We start from the raw sequence: 21,964 nt of genomic DNA, 5'->3' as shown, positions 1-21,964 counted from the left end.
AGTCAAGAGAGAAGTTTGCCCTGGAAAGAAGGAAGGGGTGGGGTGAAGGTGTTTTTAGATTTGTTCTTATTTCTTATTATCCTATCTCTGTGGGGTTTTCTGGGGTGACCTTGTGGGGGGGAAAGGAGGATAGGAGCCACATGTGACCAAAAGGTTGTTTAATGCTGTGTTTTTCCAGAGTAAAATCCCTACAATGCTGATGGGTCAGGGATGGGAGATGAGAAACAGGGAGATCTGGTGATGAGGGAGCTCACTGTTGGGTGGGGAGCCAGGCCTCAAACGATGAATTCCTGGGTATCCTGTGTGGCCCTGTCGCCTTTTCTGCAAGAGAGAGCCACTGTAAGCCGCATGCAGGGATGGGGAGTTCACCCCTGCAGAGCTGCTGCTGCTGCAACCTCCTGGCCTGACACATCTGCCTATAAACCTGAGACCAGGGACACCTCACCTGCGCTTCCACCACCAAAACGTCCCAGCAGAGGCTGTGGCCACAACAAGCAGCAGTGCGATGGCGATCCCCAAAATTGGAGCTGTCCTGCAGCTTTCTGGAACTGGGAGAGAAAAGGGGGGGCATGGGAGTGTGGCAGCACCACACAGGAGCTGTGCCACACAGGTTTAGTGGCTGCTACCTGCACCCTGTGCCCCATCCCCACAGGTGGCACCTACCCCATGGGATGAGGAGGCTGCGGGTGCCCAGGCTGCGATGACGCACACGGCAGGCGTAGCTGTGCCCATCACAAGGGGCCACGGCCAAGATGTTGCGGAGCTGGTAGGTGAGGTCGGCGTTGGGCAGGATGGTGCTGGTGTTGAGTGCTGGGCCCGGTGGCACCTCCTGGCCATCCCGCAGCCAGGCCACACTGATGGGCCGTGGGTAGAAGCCGGTGACACGGCAAACCAGCAGAAGCTGGTCTGGTCTGGACGTGCGGGCAAAGACTGTGGCCACAGGCATCTCTAGGGGGTGAGAAGGAAGGGGTGGGGGGAGCCCTGCTGGGGCACTGCTTGGCCCCAGTGTGTGGGGCTTTGGGGTGTCTGTGCCAGGGTTGGGGGTGCTCTCACCTTGTCTCTCCAGAGTTGCTCTTCCATACTTCCACAACCTAAGGATGTGATTCTTACAGGAGATGGAGAGGATGTGTTCCAGGAGTGCCGTGACAGACTTCTTACTCTTAAGGGACTTGCTGACCACGTCTGCCAGACGGGACTGCTGCTGGGGCTCCCAGCACTGCCTCTCCGTCTCAAAAGCTATGAGGTCTCTCCCATCCTCTCCAACATCCATGAAGCCCCAGCTTGTGCTGTTGGGGTGCAGCACGCAGCCTGCACGTAACTGGACCACCAATGGGTCTGCCAAGGGCATAGCCATTGGAGAGATTCCGTGAGCATGTGGGGCATGGGTGGCATGAGGCATGTGCAGGGGTGTGATGGGCAGCAGGGTGCACGTGGCAGCAGGCCATGGCACCATGCTTCAGGGAGTCCCAGGACACCCTGCAAGCCCTTAGTCCCCTTGGAGGGCCAGCATGGATATCAGGCCAGTTAGCAATTAGCTCAAACAGAATGTCTCCCAGAATATTTGCCCACAGCTTTCTCCTTCCCTTATCTGTACTGTGCAGGTCCCACAGCCCTGGTAAATTTGGTGGCAGCTCCCTGATGCGCAGAGAGGTCCTCTTGTGCCATCAGGCAGGAGCCCTGAGGGGTATTTTCAGTGTACTGCCCCCCCCACCCCTGCTTGCCATGACCCCCATCAGCTGCAGTGTTTGCCATTATCCTTTTAGGAGCTGCTGCACCCCATGAGACCCCTCAGATGCTGCCCCAGTAGGGAGGAGGGCACATGTGGAACCCAGGGCTGGGGTTGTCCCCATACTCACAGTCCAATTGTGCCTGCTGGACTATTTCATGCACGTAATGGATCATATTGCGCAGAAGGAGCTTGGCGTGGGACTTGATCTTCTCCTCATCACCTTCATCTGTGGCTTGGCGGGCCCACGGCCAATGGAACTGAACAGTCCAGTTGGCAGGATCCAGCGTGAAGATGGGGACATCCCCCAGCAGAGCCACCCCAGACACCATGGCGGAGGTAACACTGGTGAAGGTGCTTGTCTGGAGCAGCTGGAAAACCTGCAGCTCTTCTAGAAAAAAAGATGGGGATAGGAAGGGCTACAAGAAATGAGCAGAGGAGTATGTAAAGAAAACAAGGGATTTAGACAAGACATAAGGAAGAAATTTTCTACAATGAGGTTGCCCAGAGAGGTGGTAGGTGCCCCATACCTAGAAGGGCAGTTTACTGACAAAATCACCACAAAAGCAGAACAGCAACAGCCTGCGACAAGTTTCACTTACACCCAGTGATAATACAGAGTACCTTATTGACCTGAAAATGACACAGAGTACTGCACCACTGTGAGGGCACCCCAGCCACACTCAGACTGCCCTAGAAACACTGAGGGACCCTTCCCCCCGACCAGCCCCTTTTATAGGAGAGTGATGTCAGGTGATGTGAGAACAGCCCGGGCTCCCTCAGCTCACCTGAGCTCACTCAGATCCCTTGTGCTGGCTGCTTGGGAAGGTTAACTGTGACCTGGCCAGAATCAGGACACTGGGTAACCCCCCATGCATGTCTTCACTGGACTCTCACCTCCTTGTTTACACAGGGTTGCTTTCCTGTCCGAACTTCCTCTGCCTCCACACTGCTCTTTTTCCTTCCCTGTTTTACTTTCAGTGAGGTCTTTCTCCCCCTTACAGGATTTCAGGCACCTCATGTCTTCCCTGCCTCCCTCTGGAGCAGATGGTGAGAGGCACCTCAGCATTTTGGGGTGAGGCTACCTTCAAAGAAGCACTGTGCGGGGACCTATGTCTGCCAGAGACCTGCACATGATGCAGAGGACAGGGAGGATGGAGGATGGGAAAGGACATTTCATCCAGGTGGGGGGGCTCCTGGGCATCAGGAGCTCAATGAGACTGCACACTGGCAGGGGCAGGGGAGTAGCCCAGACCAGAGATCAATCCTGCATTACAATTTCTGCTGCTGCTTCCCTGGAAACATGAGGTCTCACAGGGTTGTGGTGACACTGTGTGACAGCAGCACCCCAAACACCCTCTGGCTAGTGCAGCTCCCCAACAAACAAGGAGCTTCTGGAAGGGGCCCAAAGCATCAGATGGAGCTGAGACTCCCCTGGTGCCCTCAGGCTCCCTACAGGAGGAAGGCACCTTTGGGGGAACCTCACCCCAGGAAGTGCTGCAGACCCCTGTGCCCCACTTCTGCTTGGGTGCCCAAGCCCCTGTGCAAGAGCCAGTGAGGCTTAAAGCCCTGAGTAGGAACATAGAAGGCAGGCAGGGACAGGGCACCTTTGAGTGCTGCGCGGTTGGGGGTGGCCCCTTGATGCTGGAGATCATCATTCCCCATGCAGGGGACAGTGGCGATGCCTCCCCTGAGGAGCCTGTGAGGGCCTCTGACAGGGGTGGTGAGATTGGTAGGGGTGAGTCAGAGCTCCCACTTACCCTCTGGGTCTGCCCACATCCCAGGGAGGAGGAGGGCGATAAAGAGGAAGAGGATGAGGTGAGAGGGCTGCATGGCGCACACAGCAAGGTCAAAGCAGCAGCAGCAGGAGTAACTGCAGGAGGAAGAAGCACCCCTACAGTCTGACACTTCAGCCCAGAAGTCATAGCGGTGGCTCTCCACCAATGGGACTCGTGCTGGTGTGTTGGGGAGGGCCCCAGAGGTCCCCAGCTGGGGACTGAGACATGTGTGAGTGAGCAAATACGAAATAAGATCTTAAGCATCAAGTGTAGTGACAGGCTGGGGCTGGGGAGGAGACAGGAGGAGGGGGGCAGGGAAAGGGAAGATCAGGAAATGGCTCTATAAGAAAATGTGTGCTTGAGGAACCTGCTCCTGCTGACTGCTCCTCCCCACTGGTGGTATCTGGCCCCCATACCTGTATTTGTGGGATGCATCAGATCTGATGGAGGGGACCGTGGCCCTGACTGGAGAAAGATGGCTACTGAACACTCAACCCCGCACTGAGAGAGGGCATCTTTGGCCACACCGCCTCCCCCGTACCTCCAGCACAGGCTCCTCCTGCCCAACCCTGCGAATGGGGCTCCCCAGTGAAGAGGAGACACACAGTTCTTGTGGGGCCCATGGCTGCACAAATAGTGCTAGGCAGCTCCAACTCTCCTCTAAACCCCCCCAGAGAGGGCCTGGGCTGCAGCCTGGCACTCCCCCTTCCTTCCTGACTTATGTGGTGGGGAACCCTGTCCCCCTCTACAAACGTCCCTGGGAACAGGAATAGGAATGGTGGGGTCCATCCCCTGGCTCTGTCCCCATTGTCCCCCAGCGGCCAGTGCTGGAGGGATGAAGGGGCAATGAGAGCTGGGTAACCCCCACACTGTTCTTACCCACTGCTCCTCCATGGCCTGTCCGCTGGGAACCTTGCTTCACCCTGCAGTTTCTCTTCCCCTTTCCTGGGGGTGTCCATGATGGGGACAAAGGCGGAAACGAAACCAGAGAAAGGGGAACTTTAGGGTGGGACGCCCCGCTAAACTCCAAACACAGCCTGGGGCCAAGGCATCCCTGGTGACATGTGTCTGGGCAACATGTGACCCTTCCAAGCACAACTGGGACCAGGAATCCCTGCTCCATGTCCTCATCTCGGATGACCCCAGCTGTGGTGAGCACATGGAGAAGATCCATATGGGGCTGCTGCAGGCTGAGCACCCACACTCCATGACACTGGACCAGACACGGGGAGACAAGGACACCGTACCCCTTCCTTTCTGTGGAGATGTCCCATAGAGAAGTAGGGGTGCTGCGGTGGACTGGCAGGCTCAGAAATGGTACCAACTTCTCCAGCAGCTCACCTTGGCATCACCCAGGGGATGTCTGGCCATGCCACCACACTGTCCACATCCCTCCTGGCAAGGCCACTAGTGCTGGGGTCAGAGGAGAGTGTTTGGCTGGTGGGATGGCAAAGCTCAGCCATGGAGAGACGACGGAGGGAAGAGGCAGTGGCATGTTTGTCCACACTGTCCTATAAGGTTTGTCCTTAGGGCTCCATTCCTAAGGGGGACCATTGGTCATCTTAGCTGAGCAGCTGACAGGCCAGTAGCAGACCTCTGGCTTGTGCCAGTGTGTTGGGAGGTCACTGACACCTCTCCTTTCACTTGCCAGTCTCAGCTCCCCTCATTACTGTCACAGGTTAGCAGTCATTTCCTTCAGTGTGGTGGCAGCGGCACGGCAGGCTGTGCTTGGTGCACAGCCATTCCCTTCTGCAGTTTGGGTATGTGTTACGTAGGGTCTCTTGGGAGGTCAGGCACATGACCACCTCTTCATGTCAGGTTTGCTCACCACCTGCACCTGAAGTTCAGATTTGGTGGGTGAGCTTCCTCCTGCCATGTCCATGAGTACTGCAGGGGTTTTACTCTGGGAGATGAATTGCCACATGAGCTTCATGGCGCTGAGGCTGTAGGCTCCCAACATGAGGTGGGCGCTGCCTGCACAGGACAAGTTTCATCTGTCTTTCTTAGATCAGCGAGGACTGGGAAGGACTAAATATCACTCTACCTGCACAGAGAACCTTGAGCCCCACAGTGCCAGCTGGCAACTCTGACTGTCAGGGAAATGCAGTCCTGCCCACAGCACTGTGGTTCTCAGGGTGTGGCCAGGGGACAACCAGCTCCCACCAAGTGTGGTGGATGTGGCCAGTTGGGTTTTCCTCTGACTCAGCTGGTAGTTGGCTCACACATGGCTGCTGGAGATGTTTCCAGTGAAACCTTGCCAGGAAGTTGTCCTGTGAAACCAACCCTTTTGAAGCCACACATTGATGTTTGTGGTTGATAGGAAGCATCAACTAAATTCCTTCCTATGTCTGTCTCATCTCCGCTGTCTCCAATGGGAGGTTGGCTTCCTTTTTTCTTAACTGGGAGGCCTGGGGGCATATTTTACCCCCATGTGCGCAGTTGCTTATGTAAGACTGTGTGTGTATAGACACAAACACACTTTCACTTTTTTTTCCCCTCTTTTTATTTCTTTGCTGTTTCCTTTAATTAGCACCAGTAATTCAGTGGTGCTCCAGCTTCCATTTACAGCTGGTCATTACCATCCTGAGACAATCCAAACCCTGAGGACAGGCATGTGTTCTTACAGAAAACATGAATATTTTAATTGCATTTTATACATATCAGCAGGTCACAGATTACATCAGAGTCTCAGTGTTACTCAGCACTTTATAAAATGCTTTGTGGGCAGGTGCTGTTAGGCAGTGGTGGCACAGTTCAGTCTCAGAACATGTATTTTTGGAATGTGATTAAAAAAGGCAGCTTTTAAGATAAAGTACCAGAAAGTGACAGCAGAAGGACACAGTTTACCACCAACCCATAGATTTGTTACTTTACCAGAAGAAATTGACAACGGGAATCCAGGTGCCCTGAAGTGCCTCAGTGGGTGCATGAAGCACTGACACAAGGTAAGAGATGATCATACATAATGTGTGAGGACGTCTCAGACTTGCACCCTTGTGTGCCTAGCAAATTGAAGCAGTTAGGAGCCCCCCAGGTTTCTCCTCTGCACCTCCAAGTTGAGTTGATCTCACACTCAGCAGTGCCCAGAATTTTGTCAAAGCAGATAAAGGATTTTGACCCTGTGAAGGTGGTAGAAGGAAACAAATGCTGCTGGCTCCCTTCTGGGCTAAGCTTCTTTGCTCAGGATGGAATTCCTGGACTCTGATTCCTCCATCTGCTGGTGCTTTCTGAAATGAGAGTGGGACAGCTAACGGATAGTCCATGGAAGAGACCTCATGGGGGTGCAGACAGCAGCTGTCAAGGCCAGAGCCGGAGCTTTGGTGCTAAGTGCAGCAATCTCTTAGGGCATTTCCCCTCATTCTCTCCCACTGCTGCTCCATGGGGCAGAGAGGGCCTCACCTGTGTTTCCATGCCCAAAGTGCTATGACAGCAGCCACGGCCACAGCTGCCAGTAGCCCAGCCACAATCCCTGTGATCAGCACCACCTCTGAGTTCCCTGAAAAATATGAGTAGAGGCTCCTATGAGATTTCCTATCTTCGCTCCATCCCACGAGGCAGGGCTGCTTATAAGCCCCATGAGAGGCACCTACCCCATGGGATGAGGAGGCTGCGGGTGCCCAGGCTGCGATGACGCACACGGCAGGCGTAGCTGTGCCCATCACGGGCGGCCACAGCCAAGATGCTGCGGAGCTGGTAGGTGAGGTCGGCGTTGGGCAGGATGGCGCTGGTGTTGAGTGCTGGGCCCGGTGGCACCTCCTGGCCATCCCGCAGCCAGGCCACACTGATGGGCCGTGGGTAGAAGCCGGTGACACGGCAAACCAGCAGAAGCTGGTCTGGTCTGGATGTGCGGGCAAAGACTGTGGCCACAGGCATCTCTAGGGGGTGAGAAGGAAGGGGTGGGGGGAGCCCTGCTGGGGCACTGCTTGGCCCCAGTGTGTGGGGCTTTGGGGTGTCTGTGCCAGGGTTGGGGGTGCTCTCACCTTGTCTCTCCAGAGCTGCTTTCCCATAATGCAGTAACACCTCCATGTCATCGACACAGGTATCATTGAAGAGGACTTCCACCAGCTCACTGAAGGCGGTATAGTTCTGGAGAACAGCCTGGACATACCGTGACAGATTGGTGTCTTGGGAGAGGAGCCAGGTAGCATTGTCCACACTGAAGCTGAGGAAGTCTTCACCATTGTAACCCACATAGGCAAAGGCCCGGGAGGTCCTATTGTGGTAGAGCTCACAGCCTGCTACGCATTGGGCCACAAAGGGGTCTGGAGGAGCAGAGAGGAGAGAGAGGTTGCATGAGGGGCTGGGACAGCCTTCCTGGGGATGTGGTCAGCAACTCTTATGCAGTACCAGAACTACTGAGTCCTTCCCCACGTTTCATATGCTGTTTAGAGAGCAGATGCAAAGATGACCAGGTACTCACAGGGCACATCCCTCTGCATTGCACCTTCATTGATCAGGTGGTTGAACTGCTGCAAATAGATCTTGAGCATGTTCTCAATGGTGTCCCAGTCACTGCGGGGCAGGGCTGGGCGCACCCAGGGCTGATAGAAGCGGATGGACCAAGTATGCTTATCAAGGGAACCAAGCTCGATGTCTTCCAGTAGGCCCAGCCCTTCTGTGTCCACAAAGGAAGTATTCTGGAAGATGGAGGTCTGGAGCAGCCGGAGGGTGAAGGTCCCTACATGAGACAGAGGTCAACACGGGGAGAGAGCTGGGGAAAGTGGAGGGGCTGAGGTACGGGTCCTCAAGGTTGCAGGGACCTGCAGGATCCCATAAGCCCCTGTATCCTGGGCAGCCCCAGTTCCCACCCTCTACACCACATAGGGTGGCTGCATCCCTACCAGGAAGGAGATGTGGGACCAGGGGACAAGTAAGTGTGAGGACACAAGTGCCTAGGGCGAGTAGGGAGCAGGAAGCCCCTCGCCCGCTGGGTCCCACGGTAGCATAGGAGCATATGAGCCGTGGCTCCTTCTTACCTTCCTGGTCCGCCCACGTCCCAGAGAGGAGAAGGAGGTAGGTGGGAAGGAGAAGGAGGAGGCAGAGGTGAGGGGGTTGCATAGTACCAGCAGCAAGGCCCAGTGCGTGCAGTAGTGGGTGCAGCAGTAGGAGGAAGGGGCTGAGAGAGACGTGGCTGCACAGTTCTCTTCAGTGTGGCTCTGCCCAGGCAGCTCTGTTGGTCCTAGTGGCCCTGGCAGCCAATAGGGCTGGCACTGAGGTTTTGGGGAGGGCCCTGAGGTTCCTGCTTGGCATGGGCTGGTCTGGGGCACCCTGAGTATGGCTGTGAGTGCTGGGGGAATTTGGGTGGGAGATGCCATGGGCTGCATCCACTGTCCATTGATGGGAATGTCCCTTGCTGCCATTTGTGCTGGGCATCACTTGGCCCTGTGTAGCACAGACATTTCCATCTGTTCTGTGCTGCCTACTTAAACCAGATGGGTTCACCCTGACACTGCTGTCTTTCTCATAAGGAAGATAAATCCCATTCCCACAGCCTGGCCACATGCCTGGGCTCCCCATGCGCCCGGACTGTGTGCTGGCCCCATGCCTCTTTGTCACCTTCCAACGGCCCCTTAGCCAGACCATGCTGATGGGTCACAGGTAGAAGTTGGTGATGTGACAAACCACTGGAGGCAGAGCTGGGCCGGGCATGCAGGGACAACTCCGAGGGGTAGGAGTGAGGAGAGCTGGTGATATCTTCTGATCCTTTGGCACCACTGGCGTGATCCTGGGTAAGAGGTTCCCCAGGGAGGATGGGACAAGCAGTTCCTACCCAGCCCATTGCTGCACGGCTGGGGATGGGTGCAGGCAGGGCTGGAGGAAGTGACTCTCTCAGGAGCTCCTCTTAGAGCAAGGGAAGCAGATGGGCTGCAGCAGCTGTAGTGTGATGGTCATCAAAGGGACAGATGGGCTGCACGGCCTGAAGGAATTCTTTCTGAGAGAGAGCATCAGAGCCTTGAAGAAACAGCTCTTGGCCAGGCAGGATCACCAAGTTGGCATGGGGTATGGTGGTATGACCCTGGCTGGAGGCCAGATGCCCATCAAAGCCTCTCCATCATTCCCCTTTTCAGCTGGACAAGTGAGAAAATATATATTGAAAGTCTTAGGAGTTGAGATAAGGACAGGGAGAGATCATTCTGCAAGTAGTGTCATGGGCAGAACAGACTCAACACATAATAAAGGAAAGAAAACTCTCTAATTTATTACACTGCACAGCCAGTGACACCAGAGTTGGATAATGAGAAGCATGACCAGATCTTAAAGCACCTTCCCCCACCCCTCCTTTCTTAGCAGACTGCACTTTAGTCAGCATTTTGCTCCCTTCTTACTCCACATTGTTGCACAGGGAGGGGCAGGGACTGGGGGAATGGGGATTTCAGTCAGTTCCTCACAAGATGTTCTCCTTCTTATCCAGGGGGGCATTCCTCACACCCTTGCCCTGCTGCACCATGGGGTCCCACCCACGGAAGACAGGCCTTTAAAACCTTCTCCAACATGACTCTTTTCCCACAGGGTTTCAGCTCTTCCCCAGCTGCCCTGGCGTGGGTCACTGCTATGGAGTGCAGTCACAAATCACAACATGTCTCAGTCTCTCAAGCCCAGACTGCTCCAGCCTGGTCCCTGACGGAATCACAAGCCCCACCCCAGCAAACCTGCTCCAGCATGGAGATCTCTCTCTCTCTCATCTCTGTGTCTCTGTCTCTCTCCATGGGCTGCAAGCGCTGGCAGGGGCTTGCTCCAACACAGGTGACAGCATCTCCTGTCTGTCTCCCCTTGTTCCAGCGTGGGGCCTCACCACGGGCTGCAGGTGGGGTCTCAGCCTTTTCCATGGGCTGGGGCGGGGGGACACTCACTCTACCATGGGTTTCTCCAGGGGCTGCAGGGACATCTTGCTCTCCAGCACCTGGTGCACATCCTTCCTTCTCCGCCCCCATCCCCCTCAGCCTTCTTCATTAACTGGGCTGTCTGCAAAGTTTCTTACGTATACTCACTCGCTTCTCTGGTGGCAAAGAGCACCTGCTAGCATATTTCTTCTCCTAAATGTGAATCCCAGAGGTGTTATGATTGTTGCCGATTGGCTCGGCCCTGGTCAACAATGACTCTGGCCTTCAGCCAGCTGGTGTTTGCTCCATGGGGCCTGCAGAGAGTTTCTGGCTGCTTCTTGCAGAAGCCACCCATGAAGCCCCTGTTCTCATCCAGAAATCAGCCACACAAAACTACGGCACCGGGATAGAACCACAGTGCACCCACCCTAAGGGCCATCGAGGGGGGTATGGTGGATGAATTTCCTTAGAGACATAGGAGCTGCCTCTGCTTCTCTGCAACCTGCAATGCCAGGCAGCTCCAACTCTCCTCTAACCCCCCCCCCAGAGAGGGCCAGGGGTTGGGCTGTAGCCTGGCACTCCCCTTTCCTTCCCAACTTATGCGGTGGGGAACCCTGTCCCCCTCTACAAATGTCCCTGGGAACCTTGCTTCACCCTGCAGTTTCTCTTCCCCTTTCCTGGGGGTGTCGGCAAAGGCGGAAACGAAACCAGAGAAAGGGGAACTTTAGGGTGGGACACCCCGCTAAACTCCAAACACAGCCTGGGGCCAAGGCATCCCTGGTGACATGTGTCTGGGCAGCATGTGACCCTTCCAAGCACAACTGGGACCAGGGATCCCTGCTCCATGTCCTCATCTCGGATGACCCCAGCTGTGGTGAGCACATGGAGAAGATCCATATGGGGCTGCTGCAGGCTGAGCACCCACACTCCATGACACTGGACCAGACACGGGGAGACAAGGACACCGTACCCCTTCCTTTCTGTGGAGCTGTCCCATAGAGAAGTAGGGGTGCTGCGGTGGACTGGCAGGCTCAGAAATGGTACCAACTTCTCCAGCAGCTCACCTTGGCATCAGCCAGGGGATGTCTGGCCACGCCAGCACATTGTCCACATCCCTCCTGGCAGGGCTACTTGTGCTGGTGTCAAAGGAGAGTGGGTGGTGGGATGGCAAAGCTCAGCCATGGAGAGACGATGGAGGGAAGAGGCAGTGGCATGTTTGTCCACACTGTCCTATAAGGTTTGTCCTTAGGGCTCCATTCCTAAGGGGGACCATTGGTCATCTTAGCTGAGCAGCTGACAGGCCAGTAGCAGACCTCTGGCTTGTGCCAGTGTGTTGGGAGGTCACTGACACCGCTCCTTCCACTTGCCAGTCTCAGCTCCCCTCATTACTGTCACAGGTTAACAGTCATTTCCTTCAGAGTGGTGGCAGCAACATGGCAGGCTGTGCTTGGTACTCCCAGAGAAGCATGGGTGGTGCTGTTTTGCCTTGAGGGCTTTAGCAGCTTTCCTCTGCAGAAAAAACACCCTGAGGGGCTGTTATGTTGGTCCATCTACTCCCCAAGGGTGTTGTCCATGGCCTGGAAAGAAGATTTTAGTGCTGTGGTCTCCAGAAGGAAGCAGCAGCTTACTGCCAGTCCTGATGGAAGAAATGTCAGCTGGTTTTGTGGAAGCTTGCTTCTGCCAGACTGGACAGGGATATGGGTGGGGGACTCCCCTCTGACAGTTGGTGCTGGCCAAAGAACTCTGCTGGGCTTTCCGGTGCCGTCAGATGCTTCAACCTAACTCCTGGACGGCCAGCTCAGGAGCCTGCTCTGACTGGAGCCAGTGTCAGCTCAAACTGACCCCCGTCTGGACAAGAGCAGCCCCAGGAGCAGGCTCAGGAAGAGAAAGAGCGGGGCTGAGGTCGCTCCGCAAAGCGAGACATGCACCGGCACCCGGTGCTGAGCAGGGACCCTGCCCACGGGAATGCCGCTGCTCGGCGGTGCCGTGAGGGGCAGTGTCCACCTCGGCCCAGGTGTACCAGCAGCTCCGCCCGTGGCAGTGAGCCTTGCCGGCTCTGGGCCACCTGTGAAAGGGGAGGGCCCGAGTCCCATGAGTGGCCAAGGGCCTGAGCCGCCTCCTCTCCCCTCAGGTACGCCTCTGCTGCTTCAAGAGCCCGGCACGGAACGGGCGGCCGCCCCTCACACATGGACAGCGGCTACTTGTACAGCACCCAGCCTGGAGTGCCAGAGGCACGGCCCCAGTACCACCAGTACCACCAGGCGCCGGAGCAGCCTGCCAAACCGGCACGGCCGCCTCATCCACAGTCTCCGCGCCCGGCTTCACCGCGGCCGCCTCAGACACCGTCCCACCTCGGACCGCCGCCCTCGCCCGGACCGCCCCCAAACTTCAACAGGGTGCAGGAACGGACTGGCACCTTGAAGTACCAATAAAAAGGGCGCACGAACCAACTGGTTCCGCTCCCACCCGGCCCGCCGCCTCCCCCCGGGCCACCGCCTCCCCCCGGGCCGCCTCCAGCATTCCACTGGCTGCAGGAGCGGAGTCGACCCCTCAAGCCCAAACCGAAAGGGCCCCCCGGCCCCACAATCCCAGTCGCTCAGCCCTTCGGTCAATGTTGAAGGTGGACGTGCCAGGACAGAGTTCTGGGCATACCAACAGGGTGCAGCTCTTTCAAATAAAGTCAGATGGGGCTGTTTCACAAGTGTCTGAGTGGGATCAACAGCAAACCCTGCGAGGCACCAGCCTGGCAACGTGGCAACCCCAGGCCCCTGCAGCCGGTTTATTGAAAGCCTGCACTGCACACAGGGCCCTCGCGCCAGGCTTCACCACAGCCTCCAAAGCCCTCGAGCTTTGGCGGGGCATTCCAGCCCCAGTCAAAATGGGCCTCCTGCCCCCCAAGCCCACTGCATTGGGCCTTAGGTAATCGCTGAAGGTGGCCCATGCCCCAGAGTTTCGTTTGGCCTACCAAACGCAGCACGAAAGGAAGGGTACAGCTAACAGGACCCAGAGAGCTGGGCCCAGCGCCTGCAGCCATCACACCAGCCTGGCAAATCCGTATGCCCGGCTTCTCCAAAGGTTCCATGGACCCCCTGCCCGGCTCCACCACACCTTTGCAGCCCCCCAGTTGGGTACTTCATAGCCCACACAGGCTCATCGGCCTGTCCACGGCCTGCATGAACAGCCCCAGCGCCCGGCTTCACCACAGCCCATGCAGCCCCCATGCCCGGCTTCAAGGCAGCCTCCAGAGTCCCCACGAAGGAGAGTGCCTTCACTGCCATCAGGCACCTCCGACCACCATCTCCCCCCCAGGGCCGCTGCCCCCTCCCTGGGATGCCAGCAACGTTCCGTTGGGTGCAGGACCAGAGTCGCACATTGCAGCCCCAACCAAAAGGGCCCCCCCCACACCTCACAAGCTCACGGGCTCAGCCGTTGAAGGTGATTGTGCCAGGACAGAGGTCTGGGCACACCAACAGGGTCCAGCTCTTTCAAATAAAGACCGGTGAAGCTGTTTCACCAGCAAGCTTGGCCAACGTCTGGCTCCCACATTGTTACCTGGCCCCCTTCCAGGTGGGAGCCTGGAATTCGCCAAGGCAGCAGTGGAACCCAACCAGCAATGGAAACGATTCTCATCTGTGCTTGCTTGTAGATGAGGATGGTGGCAAGGCTGGCAATGCTGCAGCTTGGACAAGTGTTGATTTGGAGCCCTCAGGGCATCCTGGAGGGAAGTTCTCAATGTCCCTTTCCTTGAAGGAAGAAAGCTTGACAGTGTGGCAAGAGCATGTTGCTCTTTAGAGATGCTGTTAGCGTCTGGCTTGGACAGGGGCTTTGAGGAACCTCCGGGTGGTCCTGCATCCTCCATGCCTGAGCCATGCTGAGGCTTTACCTGTCATCTCTTCTATTTGGCAGCGCGCTCCAAGTCCAAGGAAGACCACCACAACAAAACCTATGAATTCTTTCCAGTGCACTCAGGTACTGAGCAGTCTTGCCGGGGTGCCAAAGTGGGAGACACCTCCCGAAACCTGGGAGCATCTGCGAGCGGTGCCCAGGCTGGGGAAAAGGCAGAAGGGGAGAGCAAGGTTCAGGTGTCCCTTGAGAAGGCCTCGGGCTGTGGGAGCTGGCCCGGCAGCGAGGGAGGGTTGGGGTTGGCGCTCTCTGCTGCCGGGATGCCTTCTGTCCGTGTCCCTCGAAGGAGCCAGTGAGTGCTCAAGCAGCTGAGGTCCGCCACGTGCTCTCCTCCTGGCAACCTGAGTTTTCTTGGGTGGGACGAGCTGTCCCAAGGGCGGAAGCGTGCCTCCAGGCACCGGCACGGGGAGGAAACCGAGGACTACTGGCCGTGTCCAGCACAGGTGCCACGAGGTCATCCAGCGGTGCACAGGAGGGACTAACATCCCTACTTGCTCCTCCAGATGCGGACAGCAAGAGAAGAAGAGAAGTGCTGACAGGGCTGTTCGCCCAAGGAGAACAGGGGTATGCCCTACAGATGTGCGCAGGAACTGTATGATTGGCACAGCGGCTCTGGTGATTTGTGTTCCACTTGCACTCCTGGCGTGCTGTATTGAAATCAAGTTGCACTTCGCGGCTTGAAAAAAGTGAGGCATGGATTTAATCTACCTCCCCCCAGCAAAGACACGCACCCACGCTGCGTGCTTTATAGGCTGCTCCTAGCCACGAAGGACTTGTAGTCAGGAGGCTGCAGAGTGGCCAGTTAGTGCCGGGCAAAGAACCTCTGCTGGGCTTCCCGGTGCCGTCAGATGCTTCAACCTAACTCCTGGACGGCCAGCTCAGGAGCCTGCTCTGACTGCAGCCAGTGTCAGCTCAAACTGACCCCCGTCTGGACAAGAGCAGCCCCAGGAGCAGGCTCAGGAAGAGAAAGAGCGGGGCTGAGGTCGCTCCGCAAAGCGAGACATGCACCGGCACCCGGTGCTGAGCAGGGACCCTGCCCACGGGAATGCCGCTGCTCGGCGGTGCCGTGAGGGGCAGTGTCCACCTCGGCCCAGGTGTACCAGCAGCTCCGCCCGTGGCAGTGAGCCTTGCCGGCTCTGGGCCACCTGTGAAAGGGGAGGGCCCGAGTCCCATGAGTGGCCAAGGGCCTGAGCCGCCTCCTCTCCCCTCAGGTACGCCTCTGCTGCTTCAAGAGCCCGGCACGGAACGGGCGGCCGCCCCTCACACATGGACAGCGGCTACTTGTACAGCACCCAGCCTGGAGTGCCAGAGGCACGGCCCCAGTACCACCAGTACCACCAGGCGCCGGAGCAGCCTGCCAAACCGGCACGGCCGCCTCATCCACAGTCTCCGCGCCCGGCTTCACCGCGGCCGCCACAGACACCGTCCCACCTCGGACCGCCGCCCTCGCCCGGACCGCCCCCAAACTTCAACAGGGTGCAGGAACGGACTGGCACCTTGAAGTACCAATAAAAAGGGCGCACGAACCAACTGGTTCCGCTCCCACCCGGCCCGCCGCCTCCCCCCGGGCCACCGCCTCCCCCCGGGCCGCCTCCAGCATTCCACTGGCTGCAGGAGCGGAGTCGACCCCTCAAGCCCAAACCGAAAGGGCCCCCCGGCCCCACAATCCCAGTCGCTCAGCCCTTCGGTCAATGTTGAAGGTGGACGTGCCAGGACAGAGTTCTGGGCATACCAACAGGGTGCAGCTCTTTCAAATAAAGTCAGATGGGGCTGTTTCACAAGTGTCTGAGTGGGATCAACAGCAAACCCTGCGAGGCACCAGCCTGGCAACGTGGCAACCCCAGGCCCCTGCAGCCGGTTTATTGAAAGCCTGCACTGCACACAGGGCCCTCGCGCCAGGCTTCACCACAGCCTCCAAAGCCCTCGAGCTTTGGCGGGGCATTCCAGCCCCAGTCAAAATGGGCCTCCTGCCCCCCAAGCCCACTGCATTGGGCCTTAGGTAATCGCTGAAGGTGGCCCATGCCCCAGAGTTTCGTTTGGCCTACCAAACGCAGCACGAAAGGAAGGGTACAGCTAACAGGACCCAGAGAGCTGGGCCCAGCGCCTGCAGCCATCACACCAGCCTGGCAAATCCGTATGCCCGGCTTCTCCAAAGGTTCCATGGACCCCCTGCCCGGCTCCACCACACCTTTGCAGCCCCCCAGTTGGGTACTTCATAGCCCACACAGGCTCATCGGCCTGTCCACGGCCTGCATGAACAGCCCCAGCGCCCGGCTTCACCACAGCCCATGCAGCCCCCATGCCCGGCTTCAAGGCAGCCTCCAGAGTCCCCACGAAGGAGAGTGCCTTCACTGCCATCAGGCACCTCCGACCACCATCTCCCCCCCAGGGCCGCTGCCCCCTCCCTGGGATGCCAGCAACGTTCCGTTGGGTGCAGGACCAGAGTCGCACATTGCAGCCCCAACCAAAAGGGCCCCCCCCACACCTCACAAGCTCACGGGCTCAGCCGTTGAAGGTGATTGTGCCAGGACAGAGGTCTGGGCACACCAACAGGGTCCAGCTCTTTCAAATAAAGACCGGTGAAGCTGTTTCACCAGCAAGCTTGGCCAACGTCTGGCTCCCACATTGTTACCTGGCCCCCTTCCAGGTGGGAGCCTGGAATTCGCCAAGGCAGCAGTGGAACCCAACCAGCAATGGAAACGATTCTCATCTGTGCTTGCTTGTAGATGAGGATGGTGGCAAGGCTGGCAATGCTGCAGCTTGGACAAGTGTTGATTTGGAGCCCTCAGGGCATCCTGGAGGGAAGTTCTCAATGTCCCTTTCCTTGAAGGAAGAAAGCTTGACAGTGTGGCAAGAGCATGTTGCTCTTTAGAGATGCTGTTAGCGTCTGGCTTGGACAGGGGCTTTGAGGAACCTCCGGGTGGTCCTGCATCCTCCATGCCTGAGCCATGCTGAGGCTTTACCTGTCATCTCTTCTATTTGGCAGCGCGCTCCAAGTCCAAGGAAGACCACCACAACAAAACCTATGAATTCTTTCCAGTGCACTCAGGTACTGAGCAGTCTTGCCGGGGTGCCAAAGTGGGAGACACCTCCCGAAACCTGGGAGCATCTGCGAGCGGTGCCCAGGCTGGGGAAAAGGCAGAAGGGGAGAGCAAGGTTCAGGTGTCCCTTGAGAAGGCCTCGGGCTGTGGGAGCTGGCCCGGCAGCGAGGGAGGGTTGGGGTTGGCGCTCTCTGCTGCCGGGATGCCTTCTGTCCGTGTCCCTCGAAGGAGCCAGTGAGTGCTCAAGCAGCTGAGGTCCGCCACGTGCTCTCCTCCTGGCAACCTGAGTTTTCTTGGGTGGGACGAGCTGTCCCAAGGGCGGAAGCGTGCCTCCAGGCACCGGCACGGGGAGGAAACCGAGGACTACTGGCCGTGTCCAGCACAGGTGCCACGAGGTCATCCAGCGGTGCACAGGAGGGACTAACATCCCTACTTGCTCCTCCAGATGCGGACAGCAAGAGAAGAAGAGAAGTGCTGACAGGGCTGTTCGCCCAAGGAGAACAGGGGTATGCCCTACAGATGTGCGCAGGAACTGTATGATTGGCACAGCGGCTCTGGTGATTTGTGTTCCACTTGCACTCCTGGCGTGCTGTATTGAAATCAAGTTGCACTTCGCGGCTTGAAAAAAGTGAGGCATGGATTTAATCTACCTCCCCCCAGCAAAGACACGCACCCACGCTGCGTGCTTTATAGGCTGCTCCTAGCCACGAAGGACTTGTAGTCAGGAGGCTGCAGAGTGGCCAGTTAGTGCCGGGCAAAGAACCTCTGCTGGGCTTCCCAGTGCCGTCAGATGCTTCAACCTAACTCCTGGACGGCCAGCTCAGGAGCCTGCTCTGACTGCAGCCAGTGTCAGCTCAAACTGACCCCCGTCTGGACAAGAGCAGCCCCAGGAGCAGGCTCAGGAAGAGAAAGAGCGGGGCTGAGGTCGCTCCGCAAAGCGAGACATGCACCGGCACCCGGTGCTGAGCAGGGACCCTGCCCACGGGAATGCCGCTGCTCGGCGGTGCCGTGAGGGGCAGTGTCCACCTCGGCCCAGGTGTACCAGCAGCTCCGCCCGTGGCAGTGAGCCTTGCCGGCTCTGGGCCACCTGTGAAAGGGGAGGGCCCGAGTCCCATGAGTGGCCAAGGGCCTGAGCCGCCTCCTCTCCCCTCAGGTACGCCTCTGCTGCTTCAAGAGCCCGGCACGGAACGGGCGGCCGCCCCTCACACATGGACAGCGGCTACTTGTACAGCACCCAGCCTGGAGTGCCAGAGGCACGGCCCCAGTACCACCAGTACCACCAGGCGCCGGAGCAGCCTGCCAAACCGGCACGGCCGCCTCATCCACAGTCTCCGCGCCCGGCTTCACCGCGGCCGCCACAGACACCGTCCCACCTCGGACCGCCGCCCTCGCCCGGACCGCCCCCAAACTTCAACAGGGTGCAGGAACGGACTGGCACCTTGAAGTACCAATAAAAAGGGCGCACGAACCAACTGGTTCCGCTCCCACCCGGCCCGCCGCCTCCCCCCGGGCCACCGCCTCCCCCCGGGCCGCCTCCAGCATTCCACTGGCTGCAGGAGCGGAGTCGACCCCTCAAGCCCAAACCGAAAGGGCCCCCCGGCCCCACAATCCCAGTCGCTCAGCCCTTCGGTCAATGTTGAAGGTGGACGTGCCAGGACAGAGTTCTGGGCATACCAACAGGGTGCAGCTCTTTCAAATAAAGTCAGATGGGGCTGTTTCACAAGTGTCTGAGTGGGATCAACAGCAAACCCTGCGAGGCACCAGCCTGGCAACGTGGCAACCCCAGGCCCCTGCAGCCGGTTTATTGAAAGCCTGCACTGCACACAGGGCCCTCGCGCCAGGCTTCACCACAGCCTCCAAAGCCCTCGAGCTTTGGCGGGGCATTCCAGCCCCAGTCAAAATGGGCCTCCTGCCCCCCAAGCCCACTGCATTGGGCCTTAGGTAATCGCTGAAGGTGGCCCATGCCCCAGAGTTTCGTTTGGCCTACCAAACGCAGCACGAAAGGAAGGGTACAGCTAACAGGACCCAGAGAGCTGGGCCCAGCGCCTGCAGCCATCACACCAGCCTGGCAAATCCGTATGCCCGGCTTCTCCAAAGGTTCCATGGACCCCCTGCCCGGCTCCACCACACCTTTGCAGCCCCCCAGTTGGGTACTTCATAGCCCACACAGGCTCATCGGCCTGTCCACGGCCTGCATGAACAGCCCCAGCGCCCGGCTTCACCACAGCCCATGCAGCCCCCATGCCCGGCTTCAAGGCAGCCTCCAGAGTCCCCACGAAGGAGAGTGCCTTCACTGCCATCAGGCACCTCCGACCACCATCTCCCCCCCAGGGCCGCTGCCCCCTCCCTGGGATGCCAGCAACGTTCCGTTGGGTGCAGGACCAGAGTCGCACATTGCAGCCCCAACCAAAAGGGCCCCCCCCACACCTCACAAGCTCACGGGCTCAGCCGTTGAAGGTGATTGTGCCAGGACAGAGGTCTGGGCACACCAACAGGGTCCAGCTCTTTCAAATAAAGACCGGTGAAGCTGTTTCACCAGCAAGCTTGGCCAACGTCTGGCTCCCACATTGTTACCTGGCCCCCTTCCAGGTGGGAGCCTGGAATTCGCCAAGGCAGCAGTGGAACCCAACCAGCAATGGAAACGATTCTCATCTGTGCTTGCTTGTAGATGAGGATGGTGGCAAGGCTGGCAATGCTGCAGCTTGGACAAGTGTTGATTTGGAGCCCTCAGGGCATCCTGGAGGGAAGTTCTCAATGTCCCTTTCCTTGAAGGAAGAAAGCTTGACAGTGTGGCAAGAGCATGTTGCTCTTTAGAGATGCTGTTAGCGTCTGGCTTGGACAGGGGCTTTGAGGAACCTCCGGGTGGTCCTGCATCCTCCATGCCTGAGCCATGCTGAGGCTTTACCTGTCATCTCTTCTATTTGGCAGCGCGCTCCAAGTCCAAGGAAGACCACCACAACAAAACCTATGAATTCTTTCCAGTGCACTCAGGTACTGAGCAGTCTTGCCGGGGTGCCAAAGTGGGAGACACCTCCCGAAACCTGGGAGCATCTGCGAGCGGTGCCCAGGCTGGGGAAAAGGCAGAAGGGGAGAGCAAGGTTCAGGTGTCCCTTGAGAAGGCCTCGGGCTGTGGGAGCTGGCCCGGCAGCGAGGGAGGGTTGGGGTTGGCGCTCTCTGCTGCCGGGATGCCTTCTGTCCGTGTCCCTCGAAGGAGCCAGTGAGTGCTCAAGCAGCTGAGGTCCGCCACGTGCTCTCCTCCTGGCAACCTGAGTTTTCTTGGGTGGGACGAGCTGTCCCAAGGGCGGAAGCGTGCCTCCAGGCACCGGCACGGGGAGGAAACCGAGGACTACTGGCCGTGTCCAGCACAGGTGCCACGAGGTCATCCAGCGGTGCACAGGAGGGACTAACATCCCTACTTGCTCCTCCAGATGCGGACAGCAAGAGAAGAAGAGAAGTGCTGACAGGGCTGTTCGCCCAAGGAGAACAGGGGTATGCCCTACAGATGTGCGCAGGAACTGTATGATTGGCACAGCGGCTCTGGTGATTTGTGTTCCACTTGCACTCCTGGCGTGCTGTATTGAAATCAAGTTGCACTTCGCGGCTTGAAAAAAGTGAGGCATGGATTTAATCTACCTCCCCCCAGCAAAGACACGCACCCACGCTGCGTGCTTTATAGGCTGCTCCTAGCCACGAAGGACTTGTAGTCAGGAGGCTGCAGAGTGGCCAGTTAGTGCCGGGCAAAGAACCTCTGCTGGGCTTCCCGGTGCCGTCAGATGCTTCAACCTAACTCCTGGACGGCCAGCTCAGGAGCCTGCTCTGACTGCAGCCAGTGTCAGCTCAAACTGACCCCCGTCTGGACAAGAGCAGCCCCAGGAGCAGGCTCAGGAAGAGAAAGAGCGGGGCTGAGGTCGCTCCGCAAAGCGAGACATGCACCGGCACCCGGTGCTGAGCAGGGACCCTGCCCACGGGAATGCCGCTGCTCGGCGGTGCCGTGAGGGGCAGTGTCCACCTCGGCCCAGGTGTACCAGCAGCTCCGCCCGTGGCAGTGAGCCTTGCCGGCTCTGGGCCACCTGTGAAAGGGGAGGGCCCGAGTCCCATGAGTGGCCAAGGGCCTGAGCCGCCTCCTCTCCCCTCAGGTACGCCTCTGCTGCTTCAAGAGCCCGGCACGGAACGGGCGGCCGCCCCTCACACATGGACAGCGGCTACTTGTACAGCACCCAGCCTGGAGTGCCAGAGGCACGGCCCCAGTACCACCAGTACCACCAGGCGCCGGAGCAGCCTGCCAAACCGGCACGGCCGCCTCATCCACAGTCTCCGCGCCCGGCTTCACCGCGGCCGCCACAGACACCGTCCCACCTCGGACCGCCGCCCTCGCCCGGACCGCCCCCAAACTTCAACAGGGTGCAGGAACGGACTGGCACCTTGAAGTACCAATAAAAAGGGCGCACGAACCAACTGGTTCCGCTCCCACCCGGCCCGCCGCCTCCCCCCGGGCCACCGCCTCCCCCCGGGCCGCCTCCAGCATTCCACTGGCTGCAGGAGCGGAGTCGACCCCTCAAGCCCAAACCGAAAGGGCCCCCCGGCCCCACAATCCCAGTCGCTCAGCCCTTCGGTCAATGTTGAAGGTGGACGTGCCAGGACAGAGTTCTGGGCATACCAACAGGGTGCAGCTCTTTCAAATAAAGTCAGATGGGG

The 21,964-nt window shown here is 58.4% G+C and overlaps 2 protein-coding genes across 2 annotated transcripts; both read right to left on the bottom strand.

Moving 5' to 3' along the window:
* Positions 1–170: 170 nt before the first annotated feature.
* LOC311196262 (T-cell surface glycoprotein CD1b-3-like) lies at positions 171–3,580 on the bottom strand. The gene is made up of 6 exons (XM_084269788.1): positions 3,487–3,580; positions 1,857–2,117; positions 1,054–1,335; positions 664–948; positions 446–548; positions 171–321 (listed from the first exon to the last, which is right to left on the bottom strand). Exons 1-6 carry the CDS (start codon positions 3,557–3,559, stop codon positions 276–278), a joined length of 1,050 nt encoding a protein of 349 aa, XP_084125914.1. The 5' UTR covers positions 3,560–3,580; the 3' UTR covers positions 171–275.
* A 3,090-nt stretch (positions 3,581–6,670) lies between these two features.
* Positions 6,671–8,562, bottom strand: LOC311196317 (T-cell surface glycoprotein CD1b-3-like; the record flags this gene model as incomplete). Its single annotated transcript, XM_084269858.1, has 6 exons — positions 6,671–6,731; positions 6,904–7,000; positions 7,095–7,379; positions 7,485–7,766; positions 7,925–8,182; positions 8,481–8,562. 6 exons carry the CDS (start codon positions 8,560–8,562, stop codon positions 6,671–6,673), a joined length of 1,065 nt encoding a protein of 354 aa, XP_084125984.1.
* Positions 8,563–21,964: the final 13,402 nt, after the last annotated feature.

This window comes from Gallinula chloropus, assembly GCF_964237585.1.
Source record: "Gallinula chloropus genome assembly, chromosome: 12".
Taxonomy (NCBI): Eukaryota; Metazoa; Chordata; class Aves; order Gruiformes; family Rallidae; genus Gallinula; species Gallinula chloropus.
This window is presented reverse-complemented; position numbering and strand designations above follow the sequence as displayed.

Bases quoted from the DNA above. Each gene is read 5' to 3' on its own strand.
- LOC311196262 (XM_084269788.1), bottom strand. From the start codon at position 3,559: ATGCAGCCCTCTCACCTCATCCTCTTCCTCTTTATCGCCCTCCTCCTC. The intron at 549-663 runs GTAGGTGCCACC...TTTCTCTCCCAG, and splicing joins CAGCCTCCTCATCCCATGGG to TTCCAGAAAGCTGCAGGACA. The intron at 322-445 runs GTGAGGTGTCCC...TCTCTCTTGCAG, and splicing joins TTTTGGTGGTGGAAGCGCAG to AAAAGGCGACAGGGCCACAC.